This window comes from Fistularia commersonii, chromosome 23 (assembly GCF_037954325.1).
Source record: "Fistularia commersonii isolate RoL2024-O1a breed Wild chromosome 23, RoL_Fcom_v1.0, whole genome shotgun sequence".
NCBI classification, from domain to species: Eukaryota; Metazoa; Chordata; class Actinopteri; order Syngnathiformes; family Fistulariidae; genus Fistularia; species Fistularia commersonii.
This window is the reverse complement of record NC_141306.1, coordinates 9,019,147-9,041,814: the sequence shown is the minus strand read 5'-3', so window position 1 is coordinate 9,041,814 and position 22,668 is coordinate 9,019,147. Positions and strand designations below refer to the sequence as shown.

General features: G+C 46.2%; 2 protein-coding genes across 11 annotated transcripts in view; one reads left to right on the top strand and one right to left on the bottom strand.

Annotated features, from left to right (window-relative positions):
- caskin1 (CASK interacting protein 1) overlaps positions 1-7,997 on the bottom strand; it is a 69,524-nt gene extending 61,527 nt beyond the window's left edge. For 7 of the 8 annotated variants that reach the window (XM_086170256.1, XM_086170257.1, XM_086170258.1 and 4 more), the window contains exon 1: positions 7,759-7,990. In XM_086170256.1, coding sequence (XP_086026382.1) covers positions 7,759-7,852 — 94 coding nt within the window. In that variant the 5' untranslated portion in view covers positions 7,853-7,990. Of the gene's footprint in view, positions 1-7,758 lie in introns of all 8 variants that reach the window. The other variant, XM_086170259.1, reaches the window with a different exon arrangement.
- A 154-nt stretch (positions 7,998-8,151) lies between these two features.
- LOC147220978 (phosphoribosyl pyrophosphate synthase-associated protein 2) lies at positions 8,152-20,039 on the top strand. Of its 3 annotated transcripts, none has more exons than XM_086170253.1 (11): positions 8,152-8,345; positions 14,609-14,769; positions 15,781-15,833; positions 16,635-16,701; positions 16,821-16,993; positions 17,170-17,285; positions 17,426-17,481; positions 17,894-18,042; positions 18,138-18,208; positions 18,438-18,584; positions 18,710-20,039. In XM_086170253.1, the coding sequence occupies exons 1-11, from the start codon at positions 8,280-8,282 to the stop codon at positions 18,866-18,868; spliced, it is 1,218 nt and encodes a 405-aa protein (XP_086026379.1). In that variant the 5' UTR covers positions 8,152-8,279; the 3' UTR covers positions 18,869-20,039. The 3 variants fall into 3 exon arrangements, with proteins under 3 accessions (XP_086026379.1, XP_086026381.1, XP_086026380.1); XM_086170255.1 differs by lacking the exon at positions 8,152-8,345 and adding an exon at positions 13,148-13,287; XM_086170254.1 differs by lacking the exon at positions 8,152-8,345 and adding an exon at positions 13,375-13,499.
- Positions 20,040-22,668: the final 2,629 nt, after the last annotated feature.

Genomic DNA, 22,668 nt, shown 5'->3' with positions numbered 1-22,668 from the left:
GCTACCGGATTCCACGTTACACAATACGGAAACTCCAGTTGTTGTTTTTTTTTAGCCTTCAGTCATCTGTCTGCTGTCTTCTGTTCCCTCCACCTCCTTATCTGCACTCTCGTACCTTAGCATCAGCAGCTAGCCCGGCGCTCTGTTCCTCTCCCTGAACTTGCCACTGACCCATTAAACTGTGATGTTATTTTTGGTGCAGAGCATCGTGCAGATGAGTGAGTGCGTCTGCCAGAGAAAGAGGGGGAGGGGGGGGCGTTTTATGTGTGCACGGCAGTCGGCATTAAGAAATAAAGCGAAACGGTCGAAGACGCTGCTCGGCTATCCTTCCATTTCATCACCCCCCCCCCCTCTCTCTTTGATCATTCCCAGCCTCTCATCGCCCTTTCTCCATCTGTCTCTCTCTCTTCCCCACATTCAAACAGAAAAAAAAAAAAAATCGTGATCCTTTTCTCGGCTCCTTTTACCGCTACCTATCTCTCCCATGACGCCTCTCGCTAGCCCGTTTCACTCGCAGCAACACCCTTCACCCTCCCACCCCCAACCCGGCCCGAGTCCCCTTTCCTCCCCATCTGCTCTGTAATTCAATCATGGAGGCAGTCGGCAGCAGGAGAAGTGAATGATGATGTTTTGGAGGAAAGCGCGGGGAACTGAGCCAGCCAAGTCTCCCCCCTCTCTCTCAATATTATACATTTAATAGACACAGAGCTTCAGTTTTTGAGTTTTAAATTATGAATCAGCAGCGCTGTCAGAGCCGCATTTTTGCATATTAGCCTTTTCTTTTCCCCTTTGGCTGAAACCGATGAAATCCAAGTTGGGTTGTTTTTTTTTTTGTAAGGGAGAAAACAAAGAATCGGGTGTGAATCAGCACAGGGTGACGGTCAAGGACGCGTAAACTCAGAAGACACCTGGGCCGAGAACAGAGCCTTGCAGTACCACCGTGGAGCTTAAACCCCCCCCTCCGTCCCTCCCCGCTGCAGGATACCTCACTCATCGAGTGTGCGGAGGAGGATTCGGGAGTTGAGTGTGCCAGAACCAGCTGAGGGATCCAACTGGGAACGAGCTGAAGGCTTACCGGCAGCTCAAGCCAAAATTATTCCACCGGCCATGGGAGAGCAGTCACACACAGATATTTGCTTTGTCTTCAAATGAAGGAACAAACAATTTTTTCTGAAAATGTGCTAAACTAGAACTAAACCAATAGTCTAGTTAATTCAGAGTCGCAAAATCACAGGAGTTGGCTAAAGCCACTTTCCTGTTTTTTTTTTTTTTTTTTTTTGCATTACCTCACTACCTTCATCTCTAGTTGCCATTGCATTTATTTATATTTATATTCATATTTATATTTATATTTATATTTATATTTATATTTATATTTATATTTATATTTATATTTATATTTATATTTATATTTATTATCATTTCATTTTTACGTCCCACATTTCCTACTTTTCACCTGAATGATTATAATCAATCCCTGTATGAGGCATTTCTTTCATTTCTTTTTAGATCTGTATATTTTGTATTCTGTCTACATAGTCTTTGTTTATTTGCATCTATATCCCTTATTTGCATATTCTTTTAATACCACTATTTTCACACTCTTCTAACCTGTAAATGCTGCCGTGACAATTGAATTTGGAATCGATAAAGTCTATCTTAGACCTTATTGATTTTCTTAAGCAAGTGCTTGGTGATGGTGGAGGGGAGACACTGCCTTTTTCAGCAGCCTTCCGTCTCGACCGGTTGTGATAGATAGAAAGAAAGATAGAAAGAGAGAAGAGCAGAGCGATAGACAGCGAGAGCGTGATAGAGTCCGAGGGTATGAGGGTTGGGAGGGACGGGGACTAATGATCTCATACGAATAATAACGGTAGCGCTGACAGTAACATTCTACTAGCTGACATGATGCAATAATTGCTTTGCTCTTCATGAAAAAATAACAATGACGGACGCCTGCGGAGAAACTGCGGGAGATCAAGCCGTGACCCCCCCCTCGGGAACTGACTGCATCCATGGCCTCGAAAGAAAATATGAGGTTACTATCTGTAGCAGGGGTATCAAACTCAAATATGTGACAAAATTCAAAACAGGGACAAAGTCACGGGCCAACATTAATAATTATTGAAAAAAAATCCTATTCCTCCAGATACAATAATGAAACTTTTCATATGAACCCAAGTTTTGCTTAAAAATATGGAATATGGAACAGCAATACAAATATTGCACATATACAAAATCCTGTTTTTCGTAATTTTTCGGAGAAGTGGCAAGAGTAGCAGCATAAGGTCCCTATGACTACTGTCAACAGAGGAGAGGGTGTTTATGGATCCTGTCAGGATTTACGTGCCGAAACAGCAGAGCATTCTGGGATTTGTAGTATTAGCGATACATGCAATGTAAGCTATAATACCGACAGCCCAGCTCTAACGGTCATTTGTTATGGCTTTGCTGGCCAAATATAATTACATCATGGGCCAAATTCGGCCCACGGACCAAGAGTTGACACCTATGATCTGGGCCAGGGGTCGGCAACCTGTAACACTCAAAGAGCCATTTGGACCCGGTTTCCACTGAAAAGAAAACACCAGGAGCCGCAATTATTTTTTGACGTCTAAAATAAAGGTACCACTGTATATATTGCTCTTTCTTTCCTTTATACTTTGTAGAAACAACTATCGTGTGTTGCTTATGAAATCCACGAAGTGCTGCAGAGAAAATTAAATTTTATTTAATGAATGAATACAATGAACATATTTTGAGCATTTTGAGCTTTCAGAGCGTGTAGTGGAGCCTTTACCTGAATTTTAAAAATAAATTGGGTAAAAAAGCACTGTGCCAGTAATCAATAAAAAACATATATATTTACAAAATATCTTCATAAATATTTGTTTTACCTGGTTAATGGGACTTCTGCTCCTGAACTTCTGCACAAAGTATCTGGGAATTGGGGTGGCGTTTTGGTGATTATACCGGCTTCCGCGAGTGTGACGTTTATTTTGAGCATCGAAAAATAATAAATATAATTTTATTCAAATATTTCAAGATCACAATAATCTTCCAATTTAGAACTAAAATTAAAAAAAGGAACTAACACAAATAAAATACACTTCAATTAAATGCTTATAATTTATTTTCCCAAGCCTACCCCTGGAGTGCATCATGGGATATCCCAAGGCAGAGTAAGCCTATGGCGGCATAACGAAAACAAGACCTAGGATTATCGCGTCAGTTCAGCGTGTGGTTTTCGGGGAAGCTCGGAGAAGTGAGCTTGACAACTGGACTCGCGTTGTGACCAAAGAAATCACTGAGTCGTGTTCCTCGCGATAAAACTAAGCGTGCCGTGAGTTGTTTTCAGCTAAGTGACGGCGCTGTAGTGGTAGCAGATGGAGGACCCTTCCGAAGCAAATGAGGAAGCAACGCTCACAAGAGGTCATTTCCACCTCGATGGAATAATATATCTTGGTGTTGATAATCAGAAAGACATTGTCCGCTGTGACAATGGCCTTCTGTGCCGCCGCAGGACAAGGCCGCGTTTCTTCCCCGGATACTAGAACGGCGATCATATTCCCCCCTCGGCGACACGCGCGCTTCACGGATATAAAGACTGCCTGCTTCTTTTGTAAAAGTGCACCGGTTCGGATGCAATCGTCTGCTCCGTTCCTCCGTCCGCCTCGCATATCAGCACAGAGAGATGGCGGAGGCACGAGGGGGGGTTTGGTATCGAGAGTGCCCTGCGAGCATTAGCATCTCTGGCTGGGGGAGAGAGAGAGAGAGAGAGAGAGAGAGAGAGAGACAAAGGAAGAAGGCGGTGTGTGTGTGAACCCTAATGGCTTCGCTTATGCAACAGGGACACACGTGCGCGCCCCTTGATGGTATAACAACAAACTGCCCGTAAATATAGATTACACTGACACACAAATGCTAAGACAGCAGGTCGACAAAGAGTGGAGACCTGGCGTCGCACTCGAGGTCTGCTGCAAGTGCGCTAACACACACATGACCTCGCACCTTGTGCAGAAAATCAGGTGGGGTGACAGCAAACTGATGGAGGCCACCCTCTGAGAGGTGCCAGATGTGTCTGCCTGAGTGTGTGTGTGTGTGTGTGTGTGTGTGTGTGTGTGGCGCAGGTGAATATGTGTAGACAGTATGTCTGGCCAGAGTAGGAGTAAATGAGTTGCAGCAGGCAGGCCCAGAGCTTTTGCCAGACCCATTACACTCACTCACACACACACACACACACACACACACTCACACACGCAGACATCAAAGCTGATTGTCCATCCTCCTTTTATACACACATCCACCCGTAACCGCAACACGCGACACATACATCTCTCTCTGTTTCCTTCCTTTAAAAACACAAAACAACTCCTCCGGCCACACGTGTGTGCAGCTGTCCTGTAATCGTGGCGTTTTGATGCCAGATGACAAACAGAACTGCTTTGACATCACCCAGGCGTTAGACCGCCTCGCTGTTTGTGTGAGAATCTCAGCTTGACTCCTCTGTTATTACCTCATCGGTCCGGCCGGGGTTGTTTCTATATTGTTTTCACAATATCCCCGGTTTAATATCGGCGTCCCCTTCAATTCGCCCCGGACGATTGTCATGAACGGCTTTTTAAATACACGAGTGAAAATGTTGTAGTGCCGGGAGTCAGAGGCGGGGCCTCTTTAGCAGGATGACAGAGAAGAAGGGAAACAGACTGGGGCAAAGTGGATTTCAACACAACACGCGTGTTATAGCGGGGATGCTCAAAGAAAGGGGTGTTTCCGCACCGGCGGGAGGTTTCTAGAGCCGTCTGGAAGCCATTCATTCCCAGCCAAACTCTCCATCCGCAGACATCGATGCTAACCTTCTTTCCCGTGACGCCGTCCATCGCCCAACAAATAGTCTCCCTTCGCATCGACGTAACTTTATCGCGACTATAAATCCGGAGCGAACGGCTGGGATATGACGCCGCAAACTAGCGAGCTGCCAAATCGGACGTATTCAGGAAAGGACACACTCCCTGTTATGCTTGTGTTTCCCATTGTGCCGTCTTAAAGCCCCGTGAGGAATCATGATATGTACTGATAAGGGTGTGCAACACTTGACCTTCTCGCTGCCCTCCAACTTAAATTGTAAATATTTCCTTAGCACAACCTGTGTTTTGTGTTTTTTTTTTTTTTTTTGCTAAGTTATTGCAAAGTTAACGTTTCTTTTTCTTATAACTTATTCTCGTCCTATATTTCCTGCTATAGGGCGCTGTCATACCATGACAAATTCCTGTGTATATTATACATTTGGCGGTTAAAGAGATTCTGATTCATTTTCATTTTTTTTGATTTATTGCCCAACTCCAGAGGCAAGCCAAACCTCCTCCTCCTTATTGGCTGACGGAGGATAACAACTTGTGCTTGTTTTGAACTGGTCAGTTTAAGGCAATTGGCGTAGCGGTCCGTATTTGTCCGTATATGTTTGGGGGTAACCTAGCATGTTCGTCGCTCTCGTAGCGATCCTGCAATCTGCTAAACCGAAACAAGGCTCCATATGGTGCACAAATGTGTCCGCTTTGCACCAGGTTGCATTTTGTTTTGTTTTTTGGAGGCGGAAGGGAGCTGGGTTGGGGTGAGAGGATACCTTTACTCCCTATAATAAGCACTAACACGAGAGTATTTTCCTGCTCAGGCTTACATCAGTGACGCCGAATACTCATTTTGCATTATAAAAAGAGTTCGGATGGTATTTTGGACTCTACCAGTTTCTCCTGGACTATACCAAACCTTCCGGTTTGGGAGGGGAGGGCCTTGTTGTACACTAGACAGACTGCAGACTAACTTTAATCCAGAGGATTTCCTGAATGTTCTCCGCTCCATCTGGAACGCTCACGTTCGTCTTGCCACATGTCTGCAGGCAGAAGACCCCACAGATTCCTACAAAATGCGTGGGGGGTGGTTATACTAGATTGCATTCACACACACTCACACACACACACACACACACAACACCATCCAGCGCAACTGGGGGATTGGGTGCAGACTCTGCAGACAGGAGGAGCCGGGTATAGAGCCGCCAACCTTTCCGATCGGACTGCAAACCGAGCCACAGACAACGCAAGTTCAATCCGCTCAAGTACAAGAAATTACGAAAACAAAGAAGTGAGAGGTTTCATTTGTTCTGTCCGCTAATAATAATTAGCATATTTCCTCGCTTTAGAACCTGAAATCAAAATAAAAAGAGGAGCCCTATATAACCAAAACATTGATTTTGACCCGTTTTATCCCCAAAAATCAGCAGATATATGCAACATCCCGGCGACGGCACCAAAGCGCTCGTCGTACCTCATTGACATTTACTTGGGTATAATAGCATCACGCTCATATTAGATCATCATTTCATTACATAACGAGAGGTCGGGGGTTAGACTGACGTGATAATCTGGGTGTGATGATATTTATCTCGTCGTATTTTGGTCACTTTCACTGGGATGCATTAGACGCTCCGTAAGTGACCCGGTTCAAATCCAGCTTCTGCAGGGGAGACTGGCTCACATTCAGGTGACCTCTTCTCCGGTTATCGGAGGCGATTTGATTTATTGGTTGACAGAACAGCGGCGCAGTGGTTAGCGCTTCTGCCTCACAGCAGGAACGTGCACGGTTGGATTCCTTCTGAGGCAGATTCTCCAATTTCACAGGAGGTCGGTAGACACCCCATATTGCCCAGACGTGTGCATGTATTTATAAGACGCGTGAATGAGAGGATGAATAGTTGCATGTCTGGAAATGACACGTCAATGAGAGAGTGAGTGGTTATTTTTCATTGAATGGTTGTGTGTCTCTATATAATGTGTGAATGAGTTGACAGCTGAAACCTTCCCCCAAGGTTAACGACATAGATAATAAATAAATGAGTATGCATTTACATTTTTTATGTTTATAGAATCCCTGACACAACAGGGCTCGCTAGCAGATAGCACATATATGTGCATGGTATATTTTGTATATTGCTTGAAATGCGTGGATCTCGTAGTAAAGCGGTGTTTACGCTCCCACGGAAACCGTCATGTCTGCATCCCTAACGCCTCCCTGCCCACGGAAACCTCGGCAGGCTCCACGCAGGGGCACTACATCTGCAGATCCACTCACGACTGCCCACTCGGTGGAGTGGGCCGTGGACGCGCAGGGGAAAAACACCCCCCACCCCCGAGGACGAAGGGTGTGAATGTTGCGTCTTTTACGAGTCCATCAAATCCCCAGGTTCGACCCCCCCCCCCCCCCCTTCCCTCACACACACCCACACCCACACACACTCACACACTCCATCGATTGTAATGCGCGTGCGCGGTCGGTGCCAATATTGAACTTCAACAATCACAAGGCTCCGTGGCTCCCTTGTGAGTCAGGGTCACACAAATCACATGTCCGGAGACACAACCCCCCACCACACACACACACACACACACATACACACGCAGTTGCATACTACCACCTCTGCTGCAGTGCACACGGGTGGGGGTGGGTGTGGGGGGGGGGGGGGGGTCACACGATGGACGGTTAGTCTCCGAACCCACCCCAATGCACAGAGCACCCCCACCACACACACACACACACACACTCACTCCCCAGATGCGCTTGCACGTACGCGCAAAACCATCGTCCGTCACAGGGCCCCGGTGGCCGAGCGGCGAAAATGAACGGAGGCGTTCCCGTGTAATACCTGCGTTATTACATGCGTGTGTGCGTTTGTACGTGTGTGTGTAAAGGTGCGGGGCTTACTTGCTTTCCCCGGCCGGGGCCTCTGCAGCAGCTTCTGCACGGCGAGGAGGTCCTCGGTCTTCACCGCCTGCAGGAGCTCCTGGTCCTTCCCCATCTTCCCGCTGCGAGCCGCGCTACTCCCGCAGCATCACTCCCGACACGGCGGCCGCTCTCAGCCCAGCTTCAGCGCGGATGCGTCTGCCACGCACGGCCACGGCCAACCCCCCCCACCCCCCACCCCCACACCCACCCTCCAACCCCCCCCCACACCCACACCCACCCACCCAGGTCCCTGGGAAGCCCCCCCCCGCCTCCCCTCCAACACTCCTCCCCTAGGGTTTTATTGACATCGGGTGGCGGAGGATGGAGGGATGCTCTCGGGTTCACTCCCTCTCCTCCTCCCCCTCCTCCTCCTCCTCCACCCGGTGACACCACTGGAAGGGAGCCGCTTGCTGGATCCCGGTAAGAGCGCACCGGCGGCGGGGAACGGAGTGGCGCGTCTTCCTCCGTCCCTTCACCCAGCGCCCGCGTCGGAGATCCAGATGGAGGTCAGCGGGGATCCACGCCCCGGGGAGGGAAGGAACGGAGGAGGCGTCGAACCCACGGAGGTGCGGTAAGGTCGCCGGGGAAGGGAAAGAAAACGGTGATCGACGGAGCATGCGCAATCGGGAGTTTTGTGTGTGTGTGTGTGTGTGTGTGGTGGAGGGGGTGGGGGGGTGCTAGGTCTCTCCAGCCGTGGTCCTGTGCTCTGCGTCGTAAACAAGATCCCGGGCCGCTGCCGTCGCCGCCGCCGCCGCTGCTGCAGCCATCGCTTCCCCCCTTGTGCTCTCTCTGTTGGGTAATGATTTCCTCTGCGTGGGGAGGGTGGGGAGGAGGAAGAGGAGGAGTGGGGGATGGGGGGGGCGAGTACGTGTGCACAGCTGGCGTGGATCCTCTAAGAACCGAGCAGCTGAAGGTCCGAGGAGTACCAGGGGCGTGACTCACTCCTCCTTCTCTCCTCCTTTTTTTCTATGTTCTCCTCTCTAGATTATTCTAATAGTCTTCCTTTTGCTCCAAGCACACACCTGAGGTTCACACACACACACTCACTTATCTACTCTGTATCAAGACACACCTGTACCCCGAGCAGGGGGTGTTGCAGGGATTTATGGCTGCACATTCCCCTCCTCTCTGCTCCCACGTAGCAGTGAGCCCCCAACCCCCACACTCCATCTCACTAAAAGGGGAATATAAGAAAATAAATGTCAATTTTTTTTAAATGTAATTTCATGCAAGAACCAGGACAGACCATCAAGTTGCCCTGGTTTCCTTGGGTTTTTTATTCATTGTCAACCATCAACACACACATACACACACACACACACTACCCCCACCCCCCACCCCATCCCAACACACACTGGGGTAACCCGCTGATTTATCTCTTTTGATCATGTTTGCCATTTACAACAGTTATGTCATCGATGTAGGCCAGTCAATGCCGAATCGTGATTGGTTGGCCGCCGCCAAAAAGCCGCATACCCGCTGGAATCGCTGACATTCATAGAAAATGAATGACTTCCTCTGACTTGGGCGCTCTCACTTGTCCCTGCATTAGATATATGTTAAATGTGTCCGTTCAAACTGATTTGCAGTATAATTAGTATTCTTTCTGTGGTGTGTTATCTGGAGACGCCCACTTCAAGTCAAGTTTCTTCAGGCACCAAAAAAGTTGTTTGTGCCTGCATTGATTGTTTGGTTAATTAAAATGACATAGAAAAGCAAAAAGAAAATACAAGGCCGTTGCAGTTTCTGCACATTATTAGTGCAATGCTGTTGGAATCAGTAAAAACGATTGAAGACGGAGTTTGGATGGTGGTGCAGTTGTTTGCACTAGAAAGTCCCTGGTTTGATGCCAACAGGGATGTGGAGTCTCCATATTCTCCCCGTGTACGTGAGTTCTCTGGTTTCTTCCCACAAACATGCTGGGGCTTCATTGGAAACCCTAAATTGGCCAGATATGTGAATGAGTGAATAGTTGCATGTATATATATGAGGCGTGAATGAGAGAGTAAATGGTTGCAGGTCTCTATATAAGGCCCTTTGATTGGCTGACTCTCACCCCTCACCCAATCACAACTGGGATAGGCTGACTCTCACCCAATCACAGCTGGGATTGTTTTCAAATCCTTACCGCATATACATATATATATATATATATATATATATATATACACTGCTCAAAAAAATCAAGGGAACACTTAAAAAACACATCCTAGATCTAAATGAATGAAATATTCTTATGAAATACTTTGCTCTTTACACAGTTGAATGTGCTGACAACAAAATCACACAAAAATGATCAATGGAAATCAATTGTATCAACCCATGGAAGTCTGATTAGGAATCACACTCAAAATTAAAGTGTAAAAACAAACTCCAGGCTGATCCAACTTTGATGTAATGTCCTTAAAACAAGTCAAAACGAATCTGTGTTGCTTCCTGAGTGGACACTATGATTTCACAGAAGTCTGATTGACTTGGAGTTACATTGTGTTGTTCAAGTGTTCCCTTTATTTTTTTGAGCAGTATATATATAAAACCTGTTTGGCCATGCTAGGAAAGTTAGCTCAGAAAGAGCTAAAAGTTAATTTATTTATTTATTTATTTATTTTGCAGTCGGTTCCACTTGCTAAATGGTTAGCATATTGTGTTGAGTGTGTGCGGTTGAGTCAGTCACATACTGCACACCGAAGTGAAATGCAGAGTTTTAATTTCCAGTGTTCCCAAATCTTCCAAATGTCACATGATGACCCCTGAAATGAATCAATAATACCTTTCAACAGGAAAATAAATAAGAATACTCTGCATCGTTCAATTGATCAACAAAAATGCAGCCACAGGGCGGCACTGGCCTATGTCTCTCCAAGCCTGCCTTGGGGGGGCACGGAGCAGTGTCTCCCTGTGCCGGTCCCGAGCCCGGATAAATGCAGAGGGTTGTGTCAGGAAGGGCATCCGGCGTAAAACTTTTGCCAAAACCAAACATGCGAGTCAGCCAAAACTATACCATACCGGATCGGTCGCGGACCGGGTTAACAACGACCGCCATTGGTATTGATGACCTACAGGGTACTAATGGAAACTGGGCTACTGTGGGTCGAAGAACAAGAACATGGACGTAGTGAGAGAGGATATGAAGGTAGTTGGTGTGAGAGAGGAAGATACAGAGAATAGGGTTAGATGGAGAAAGGTGCCTCGCTGTGGCGACCCCTGACGGGAAAAGCCGAAAGAAGAAGAAGAAGTTCAATTGATCAACAAAAATATTTGAGCATGATTAAGTGTGGAGCTTGAAGTTGTTGAATTTGAAATGCATGAAACTGGTTTGAGTATTTATTTTACTCATATTTTACCGCCATGTTGCAACATTCATATAACCTGATTATATTTAAAAGATGCAACAAATGATAGAGCAAGAGGGGAGAAATCAGCAGATGTCACAGACTTTTAAATTTCTGTCTGTTCCCGTTTTAGGGTCAAACCAGCTTTTTAGTCATGTTTGAGGTGAATCTTTAAGATCCCTGCGCGAGGGCTCGACCACATCCTCATTAGATTATGGTCGGACGTACCCTTTGCGACCTGTGGGTAAAGCGTGGCAAGTGAATGCATATTAATGAATGAATGTCACCGATAGGGCCCCACGATTATTGTAGCGCTGGGAGGTGTGTGTGGGTGTGGGGGTTAGGCAGCATTTGATATTTATCATGGTGATGTGGTATCAGTACGCAGGCGCAAAGTACGTACATCAGGGCATGTTATTAAATACAGAATTGCACCCACACACACTGCAAATAGAAACTAACAGTTCTGGTGAGCTTGTGGTTCAACCCTACTAACAGGTTAGCCAGTGAAAAACCATTAAATCATAATAAAATGACAGAAATGTCAACTTTGAATATTAGAATATGGCTGTGGAAAGGATGTTATGATACTTTAGAGGGTTGGAAATTGCAAGATCTCTTATGTGTAGATCTTTCTCGCCCTCTCTCTCTCATAATGTGTGTGAGTGTGTGTGAGTGTGTGTCTGTGTGGGCTGTATGCAGTGCTTGGATGAAGCTTCCTCCCTCCTCCACATATGCAGCGAGTTATATAAGAACAGTTAAGAGTAGCTCAGGACAGTAAGCTATTGAGAGTATTAATAAATTTGTTGGTGTTACTGCAAACACAACTCATGCAGAAAGCACACCTGAATATGCATATGACTGATTTTAGAAAACACACCTGCTCCGATCACCCCCCCCCCCCAATCTTCATGCACCCGCTTTTTCATGTCATAAGCAATCTATTGGATTTCTATAGCACAGGAAGACACTGATTTCTTCGCTCTCAGTGAATCTTGAGAAGAATCCTATTATTTTTCCTTTTACCTGGTGTGTCGTGTATGTCTGAGTAGTTTGTCAGTTTTTACTGGGGGACGCACACCTTGCAATCAATCAAAGCAGTGGCATTTTGGTGGAGCTAATATTGTAATGTGCAGTTCTCTATGTTAGCGGTTTCCAAAGTCGCAACGTTATTTTCAGGCTATAAATGATGTTTTCAAATGACTTAAAATAGCCTCTTTTTGCCATAGACATTGCAGAAGGTAACAAATGAGTTATCATTTAAAGCAAGGAAGAAATTGCACCTCAGACATTTACAGTACCAGCTTCCAATTCTCATTCTTTGTTGCTAAAACACCAAAAAATATACACAATTTTCATTTCCTGCACAGCGTTTTAGCGTGTTGATGTTTGTTACTTAATAGAAAGAAAGTAACTCAATCTGTGTGTGTGTGTTTGTTTGTGTGTGTGCGTGTGTGTGCGTGTGTGCGTGTGAGGCGGGGGGGATGTTGCATCCACTGAAACACACTGCCCCCAAGTGGTCAGTCTCTCAGAATACACATTCAGGACTCTCCTCGGGGTTTTGGAGTGAGTTTGTTGAAAGAGAAGTGTGAGACGTGCACGTACTCGTCAATTTAGACGTAGCCATCGCAGCATCAGGTGGTAATTGCTGATGACTTCATGTCACAATAGTACAAACAATGCAAGTAAAACCATTCCCTGAATTGCTTTCTAGTAATGTTGATATCTTTCCAATTTTGTGCAGACGTTCAGAGCGCAGAGTGGAGTTCATGGCCCTCGGAATTTTGCCAACCCTCCAAACATAAGCTAAACACAGAAACACATGGGCGAATCATTGGACTTCATGTAATTCAAAACAGACCCGGATAAACTCTCATGAAATGTAAGTTTGTTTGAAAAATATTTACACTTGAATACCCTCGGACATAATTGAGGACGATGTTGTTATTTCTTTGCGTTTGAGTCTGATTGTCTTCCTCGCAGAGAACACCTGAATGCACCTTAAGACCACGCCCCCTTTGAATGTCGCGGTCTGTGATTGGTCGATCACTACGCCTGTCCAAAAGGGACAGCGCAGCCAACAGAGTAAGGGGAGACAGGTTAAAGAGCCGAAGACCCGTAAAATCGTTTTAGGCTACCGTTGGTTTCAAATTGAAACCCTCACTCACGCAAACTGGTAAGCAGTTTATTTCTGCTTTAATTCACTGAGCTGACGTTGTTCTGTTTGCCACAAGCACTCACTCGCTTTCCGATTCGTTTAAATCGATTCGCGGTTTCCAGAGCGGGGTTTTGACAGGATTATCCCCGACGAGCTATCGCGTTAGTAAAATAACGTTAGTTGGCGTGGTTCACGCTAGCTAGCGCTACAACGTGATGCTTCAACGCAATGTAAGGAAAATACTTCTTCTAATTTTACACTTTGGATGTCGTTGTCTTCGACTTTTATCCGTGTGCTGTCGGTAAACGGGCCAATATTGTCCAGTTACTAGAATGCGCCGTAAAGAGGAATACAATGTGCTGTGTCGCTAGCTTAGCAACTCAAAGCTAACGACGTGACACTTCGCGTGATACGTCAAAGAACAGGCATCTTGTATCCATGCAGCTTTTCTTATCAGACGAGCCCAGTAGGGCTGCAATATTACACTTTTAGATTCTATAAATATCCACGTGTGTGTGTGTGTGTGTGTGTGTGTGTGTGTGTGTGTGTGTGTGTGTGTGTGTGATCGCGAACCCTTAACGGCTTTGTTGCACTTGCTTAGCAAAGCCTTACGTGTTGACAATAAAGATGTTTTGCACATTGGGCGGGTAAAACCATTTTAAGAGTTATACTAAAAATAGTGCCGTTTATAATGGCGGGGCTTTCACTTTACACCAAATGATAAAAATAAAGCTATAGTCCTTTCCAGGTTGTTTTTTACTTTTGGGCTTTTCTTTTTAAATGTCATTTCTCGTATGTTGACACATATTTATTGTGCTATGTATTCATTTTCGCTTGGAGGCCCACTGTCAGTTTACCCTAGGATGTTTTCCATGGGACTGATCAGTCATTTTCATACAAGACTGCATTTCGTCTGACTTAAAATAAATGTTTTGAGAAGCGTCATTTAAGCATGACCTTTCTTAAGGGTGGAAAATTGAATGGCAGCCCGATTTGAGGGATTTTCCCCTGCTGAGGGTGGAAAAGTGTGCTGTAAGCTACACTTATGTGCCACTTAATGCGGAGTGCAATTTACATTTTTTTTCTTTAGAAAGAGAGAAAAAAAGTTCTGATCCAGAGCTCTTATCACCGACATTCACAATACTTTTAAGCTCATCTCCATCCTCTTTTTATGAAGTGCTTGACAATTTATGGCATTTATTGGTAACTTCAGCACGACCCAGACAGGTGGAGGTTGGCCGTGAAAAACACGATAGCGGGGCTTAGTGACCCTGGAACTCCAACCATGTTTTTTCTTGACAGCGGTAAAGTAAATAAGAGCTACCCCTCTTCCTTGCAGGAAGGGCTCAGCGCAGCGTGGGTACCCAGGGATCCACTGCCTGAGTGTGTGGAGAGCAGCGGCCGAGAACCCGGAGACATGAACCACACAAAGGGTGGCCTGGTTATTTTCACTGCCAACTCTCACCCCTCCAGCCGCGAACTTGGCAAGAGGATTGCGGAGTGAGTATACGAGACACCGATGCTGTTTTTTCCCATATCGCGTAGAGACGTGTGCTGGGGCAATACAAACCAACTGGCTAGTTAACATTGTCAGTAGGAAAAATAGTTTGTTTTTTTGTTTTTGCATATCTAGATACCCAGAGAACTATCTTATGCTCTCAGTAACTTTGTGACATAACGAAAACTGCAGGAAATACACTATATATACATTGTAAAGTCAAAAATCTATTGTGATAGATTTGAACGTGCCCTTAATCGTCCCACGGTGGACAAATTTCAATATGATGCCAGGTATTTCTCTGCATTAAAAGCAGCTCTGTATACAGAATATGAAGGAAGAAAAGAGAATGACGACGTTAACTGCGATTGCAATGATAGAAAGAAATCTACATGAATACGAGCAGCCAGCTCTTTGTTGGCCATGAGTTTGAACTGTCAGTGGTATGCACCATCACACCCAAACTTCTCAAATATGTGTTTTTAAAAAGGCACAGCCGGATGTCGAAAGATAACCCTGAGTAAAAGAGAATTATATGAAAACAAAGTTGCTGTCAGTGTCAGAAAATAAATCCAGAACTTTGACTGACCGTGCTGTCTCGTGTCACAGCGACCCACACAGCTCTCGTCACACCTACGCTTGTAATGTGTAAACACACACAAACCACAACAGCGATGAGATAAAGTCGTGGAGTCCGTCTGAAAACGGGAAACTCTTTTGAATGTTTGTAGAAAAACCAGTATGTCAGGCTGCCATGAGCGTTTCGGGCGAAGGTATAAGCATTTTTAGGGTAAAATTAATGAATGCGCCAATTCAGGAGCTTATTCGTCCTCTTGAACAACAGTTCTAGAAATTCCAATCATCTGTTTTTTGCATAGTCAGTAAATTGCCTGACAAATGTTACAATAATATCATCTTTCAAACGTGTAGAAATTGAATTATTTTTCCTTCTTGCCCATTAAGCACTTCTTAAGGGAAAGTCTTTACGCCTAATGTTTTTGTGTGCGGTTCAGGAGGTTGGGAGTGGAGTTGGGCAAGGTGCAGGTGTACCAGGAAGCCAACAGAGGTGAGTGACTGCAATGTTTTGTTTTTTTTTCCCCACAAGCCATATTTTCCATAAGCCTCTTTTTTTTTTTTGTCAGGTATTTGAAAATGAAACCTCAAATGTGTATCCTCCGGGCCGGTGCCTGCCGGGATCGGCCCCAGTCCCTGCAACTCTGCTGCCTGTGGACAGGATGCATAAATAACCTATTTAGATTGAAAGAGGAAGAACTGCAAATATTTAGTTTTGACCACAGTTTCTTAAACTGGGTTGATAAATCTATTTTCAATATAGTCGAGGGGTTCGGCGAAAATCGGTAGAAAATATTTCCTGCTGGTCTGAAGTCATTAAAGACCCGAAGTTTTCAGAGATTCAGAGATAAATCTTAATTTTATTGCCCCGTCTTTGTGAAACCGGGTTCTTTTGTGCGTCCGACTGGAAGCGCTCCGTAGACTTTCAAACCTGTTTGTCAGTTGTTTCGGGATGTTTACACCCCCGCAAGCTGCGCTGACTTTGAAACCCCCAAATGCGCGCGGCGTCCTGGCAGCGGCAGCGGCGGTTGGTGGTGGCGGCGTTTGTGCTCTGCTGTACATGTTGATCCGGCTGTGAGGCGTTTTGTTTTGTAATCAGTTTGACGTGGGAGGCACATTTTTGAAATTCTACGTCGTCTCTCGGCGGGGTCGGGGTCTTTGTGTGCTTCACAAAGGGCTCAGATGGGCCGCTAATGAATCAGGGCGGACTTCGCAGGCGTTGTTTTTTTTTTTTGTTTTTTTTTTATTCTTTTCTTGGATTTATCATGTTCTCATCTTTTTGGTGTTTCCATAGAAACTCGGGTGCAGATCCAAGAGTCAGTGCGAGGCAAAGATGTCTTTGTGATCCAAACGGTCTCCAAGTAGGAAAAAAAAAAAAAACACACACACCACTATAAAACATTTCAGCACCGCGACCTCGGACTCACCGGCGCTTCTCCACTTTCCCTCCAACCTCCTCTCCATCTCTCGGCTTTACCAGAGATGTGAACACAACCATCATGGAGATGCTGATCATGGTGTACGCATGCAGGACGTCCTGCGCCAGAAGCATTACTGGCGTCCTCCCCTACTTCCCCTACAGTAAGCAGTGTAAGATGAGGAAGAGGGGCTCCATCGTCTCCAAGCTCATCGCCTCCATGATGTGTAAGGCCGGTAAGTCGGAGAGGACGGTGTGAAGGCATAAAACCGAAACCCCCGAGTAGCGAATGACCACCTTGGAGCGGAGTTTGGGGAGCCAGAAAAAAATAACACGTCAAAGTCACAACGGGGGCGCCCGTGGTATCCGCCGGAAAGACGTGTAACTGCGAACATTCACGTTTTCCCTGTAGGTCTCACCCACCTGATCACCATGGACCTCCATCAGAAGGAGATCCAAGGCTTTTTCAACATCCCAGTGGACAACCTGAGAGCCTCCCCCTTCCTGCTGCAGTACATACAGGAAGAGGTAGGAGCGCACGTGCTCTCGTGACTGTCGTCCAAAGACACGGCGCCGCCGCCGGATGTTCACCCTCGGCGAGGTCATTTCTACTCCTCGAGTTCATCCTCCCACCGTCATTCTGCATCTCTTATCTTCTCCCTCCCCAGATCCCAGACTATAGAAATGCTGTGATTGTGGCCAAATCCCCAGCTTCTGCCAAAAGGTCCGTTCCTCTCCGATTGAGACGCGACGCGCGTAAAGTGTTTGTCATGAACTTTCGTACTTCCTCTTTGTCACCCTCAAGAGGAACTTGGTGTCCAGCTCAGCTTTTATTGTCTAACAGAGTGTTTCGGAGGCTGACGTCAATGCGTCCGAAAAAAAAACAACTCGTGAACAGAGTAGTATATTTTCCATCTCCAGAAAGTATAGAAAGTCACTTGTCAGATAATCCAATCCCGGGACTGGTGGTCTTTTATCACATGACACTTGTGGGAGATTCATTTATTAGATTAAAAAAAAGGAGAAAGTAATCCGATTACCCCGGTCGCCCCATCCCGTGTGTTTCTGTGCGTGACACCGTTACCTTCAGAGTGTAAGTCGAACTTGTCGGTGTCTCTTTCCGTCCGGCGCCGCAGGGCCCAGTCCTTCGCCGAGCGCCTGCGTCTGGGCATAGCGGTGATTCACGGCGAGGCCCAGGACGCCGAGTCGGACCAGGTGGACGGGCGACACTCCCCGCCGACCGTCAAGACAACCGGAGCCATCCACCCCAGCATGGAGATACCACGTAATGCTCACACACACATAAAATTTAGGAAAAAGGGGCAAGCTTTTTGATAACATGAGTAAGTCTACAGACACGTGTCACTTCCTGTTTTCCAGTGCTGATCCCCAAAGAGAAGCCTCCCATCACCGTGGTCGGAGATGTAGGGGGACGCATCGCCATCATCGTGGTGAGACACCGGATTTCAGACGAACGCATCGCCGTCTCCTGTCATTTCTTTGAACTCGGGACTTGGCCTCGCGATTTCCGGCCCCCCGAAAAATTCAATCATTGCGATTTGTAGGTTTTCTCAGGACACCTTCCTCCCGGATGTAGTATGCGTGCTCTTTGTCGCCTCGCGTCCACATGACCCGGGACAAAAACCGCCTCCCTGACACGCGTCCTCGCCTCCCTGACAGGATGACATCATTGACGACGTGGACAGCTTCGTGGCGGCGGCAGAGACGCTGAAGGAGAGAGGCGCCTACAAGATCTTCGTGATGGCCACGCACGGCATCCTCTCCTCCGACGCCCCCAGGTTCATCGAGGAGTCCGCCATCGATGAGGTGACGGCATTTAGCAGTCAAATCTCTGTCGATTTTGAATCTGCTCCGAGGTTTTGCCTTCCGCTCGATCGCAGCGCTTCCTCTTCACGCCTCTCTTTCTTCCTGTCCCTCCCTTTGGGCCGAAGGTGGTGGTGACCAACACCATCCCCCACGAGATCCAGAAGCTCCAGTGTCCCAAGATCAAGACGGTGGACATCAGCATGATCCTGTCCGAAGCCATCCGCCGCATCCACAACGGGGAGTCCATGTCCTACCTTTTCCGCAACATAGGAGTGGATGACTGAACACACACACACACATACATACATACACACACACACACACACACATACATACATATACACACACAAGACTCGGCAGGATACACACATACCATTTGCCTTTCCAACCTCACCAGAAGCAGCTCAGTACACTCACACACACACACACACACATATAGGCAACCATACAAAAGTCCTACCTATTTATTACACTATTGCTTTGCATTAGATGGCTGAACACACACACACACACACACACACACTCCTTGGATTCAGCAGACTCCGACACCCAGATCCAAACTTTAAAAGCAGCTTGCTGATGTTTTCAACATTCTTTACTCGCTTCTTCCATCTTTTTACGTTTTCTTGGCAATTTGTCCCGAGTATTTAGTGTTGCTAGTGTGTGCATGTGTCTGTGTGTGTGTGTGCGCGCGCGTGTGTGCGTTTGTGCGCTCTAGCAGGGTATTTGAGTTGAATGTCTCAAATCAGTTGGCGTTAGGCAGGGGAAGATTGTACCGCGAGTGTTTCCAGTGCCTTCTAAATGGGACGAGCTCAGCAGACGTGAGCGCGGGCGTAACCGAACCCACGGAGTTGCGCAGGTTTTCCGGCTAATTAACGAATCCAAAATCCAAGGGCATTTTTTTTTTTTTTTTTTTAAACCTCGTCAGTTTCCGTTTGTACATGTACGGAGTGTGCTAGTGGTAGTTGTCGTCGCGTGTTTTAATTTGAAATCATAGTGACAAGTTGCTAACCAAATCTACTAATTTAAGGATGAACTGGAATCAACCCGAGCCGTTCAGGTCTCTCAGAGCGGTGTTTTTAAGCCTCTTCTGGCCGTACGCTCCCGGATATTGGGTTTACTTTTAATCATGACTCGACACTGTGCCATCAAGTTTTTGTATTTAAGGATTATTTATGCCACGTCGTCCGCGGCCCTCGGTGCTGGAGGGGCCCTGGTTGGGGAGCGGAGACGCATGTGGATTCGTGCAGTCATACCCTCTGGTCAGGTGTAGGTCATTCACACGGAGATAGGAGTTACCTCCAGAGTTACAAAAACAAACGAAAAGCCAAACACTGAAACCTTGGTTTCCCTCGAACCTTGACTGAGCAGGTCTTTGTCACTGTGTCAGATGTGTCCCTACAACATTTTGTATTTATTTTCAGCAGTTAATATTAATAAATATGAATAAACAGCGTCCTGTCTGGTGGCCTTTCTTTTCTCTAGGGCGATCCTGCAATAATCCAAATTAATGTCCCCTTCAAGATGGTAAATCATCTTTTCAGTTCTAGTAATTGTTATGAAATGTATTTGTACCTTCAGATCTCTAAAGTGAAGAATTAAAACCGGCAACGTGTTTATGCTCAACATGTTTATTTTAATGCTGAAAGACAGGATTACGTTTCAGACAGACATGGCGGCCATCATCAACCGAAGAAAAGAACCACACACACACACACACGCAGGCGCGCACGCACACACAAACTACTCCTACTCCGCCCAGTCTCGTCGTGGTGCTCGCACCGCTCCGTCACCGCCGGTCCTGGGCGACTGCTGCTGGAAATCATGACGCCCGTCCTTATTTCACCAAGATGTTTGTAGAAGTGGAGCCAGGGAATAATACTATTTATACCCAAACCAAAGGAATGCCTGAAAAAAAATCCTGACGAACCACACACAGAAATATATATATATGTGTGTGTGCGTGTGTGTGTGTTCAAAACCACCACTTTGTTCTTGTAGAAGCATTTTTCAGCGTTTCCCCAAATATTGATGCACGTCATTCCAAGCAGCTGGGCAACCATTTTTGCAGGTTTTAATTGTTTAAACGCTGGATGTCAAATCCTTTCCAAATTTTTTTGACTCAAGATTGGGGTTCCAAGGCCAGCTGTTGCCACCCATCAGGCCGTGCACACCCGCGCTGGGAGGAGGGGGGGGTTCCCCTTCCTGTTTGCAGACCTCTTTGTTGGGGCCGGCTAACTTGTCACCAAAAGAAACTTGATCCGAATCCGGCGATCATCCCAATCTGGAAACTAGCGGATCGGATCTTTTGTTTTGGAAATGTTAAAACGCCCACCCCGACTTTTTTGACGCGAGACCAATCTTGTCTTCAGCCTTTGAAGACACACTCAAATGTTACAGGCGGGGGGGGGGGGAGGAAAAGCATGAGGGCGAGTGACGTGATGAAGAAAGGCATCAGTCCATCCACAAACTACTAGAGTGAAATGCGATGGCGCAACAGGTCGTCCGGCCCAAGAGCACTTCGCAGAACCCTGGTCGCCCTCTGTCAAAAACGCAGGCACGGCAGCAGGACGTGAGAGGGGGAAGCTAAAGCCAGGGGGGATCCAAGGGCTTTGTCAAGGCATGTGAGATACAAGGCAACGTCATCGCCCCACTGCACTCCACTCTGATCCACGCAACCCCACCCGACTCGGTGACTCCACGGCTCCTCTCGGCACGGAGGTGACTCTTCGAAATCTACTTAAAAAGAGATGAAAATACTAAAATGGATTGCTGATGGCCGACTCTCTGAGGCCCCCACCGAGGGGCCCGTCTGGGTGGGTTCCTCAAATATATTGCAATTTCTTTATTCCATACAAGTCCCGAAAACATTAATCTTGCACAATAACTTAAATTACACAACGATGGAAAATATAACTTTCCAAAACTATTCTGGCGCAACGGCGTTGTAACGAGATAATACATAATTTATTACCAATCAAATACATATTTATTTGCCAAAAACATCTAGAATGTTAGCGTGGATTATTGCATGACTTCTAATGTGAGCGCTGTCTCAATTGTATCCGTTTGTGTCGGCCGTTACGTAAGAGTTGGCGACTTAGTGAGATTTCTGCTTTCTTTTGAATCGGCAATGACAGGACGGGAAGTTCTCCAGTGGAGGAAAGAAATATTATATCGTTAAAAAGAATTTAAAAAAAAAATCTCTCCATCCAGAAATCGCAGCTAGATTCATTTCCTTCATCTGCATCTCTAGACCACCAAACAAACTGGCCGATTGTCCCAGCGTTATTACACGGTTATACTTCAGCGGGGTCTCTGAGACGCTGCTGAGGCCTCGACTGCAGCCCACTGGACCAGAAGCGATGAAAAAAAAAAGACGGCTTCAGAGCTACTGCTGCAATTTAGAGGTGAACCTAACCTGATGGAAAGCTGGAATTCCAGAAAAGTTGCATTTGGAGGGGTCGCGCTCGGGGGTGAAGGCCCATGTCAAAATGCTATCATGCTAACGATAATGTATTGATTGCATGGTTCTCCAGGGTTTGCTTTTAAAGAGCAGGTCACAATTAGGGGGGTCACACACACACACATACACACACACATACACACACACACAACGAAAAAATAACATTCATGAGAGTAGGCACACTCTTGAGCATGCTGGTATAAAATAAATAAAGCTTTTAAAAATAGCGAGCTTCTATTTGAAAAGGCTGGCGGTGACAAAAAAAAAAAAGTAATCGATGAAATTCACCCCGTCTGAGCTAGAACAAAATGTAATTTTTGTTATGAATATTGAATTATCCATTTAACTGTGGAGAAATGAGATTAGTGACTGATTTTGGGGAGTTTTAGCAGTTAGCGCGCTAAAAGCAGCTAATTAGCATCATCTACGAAGCGCAGGGTGCAGGTCAACTGGAATTCTCTAAAAACCAAAACATCAAGACTATTTGACATTTGTACACAATAATGGCTCTAAGATAAAAGGGTCACGAAAGTCGGCGATTGTACAAAATATCTAACGCTAATGACGTTTCAGATCAGTGTCGCTACACGACTTAAACATAGAAATGTTACAAATGGC

Excerpts from the sequence above, each read along its gene's own strand:
- LOC147220978 (XM_086170253.1), top strand. The coding sequence starts at position 8,280 with ATGGAGGTCAGCGGGGATCCACGCCCCGGGGAGGGAAGGAACGGAGGA. Across the intron at positions 15,834-16,634 it reads GTACCAGGAAGCCAACAGAG|AAACTCGGGTGCAGATCCAA; the intron begins GTGAGTGACTGC and ends GTGTTTCCATAG. Across the intron at positions 16,702-16,820 it reads GTGATCCAAACGGTCTCCAA|AGATGTGAACACAACCATCA; the intron begins GTAGGAAAAAAA and ends CGGCTTTACCAG.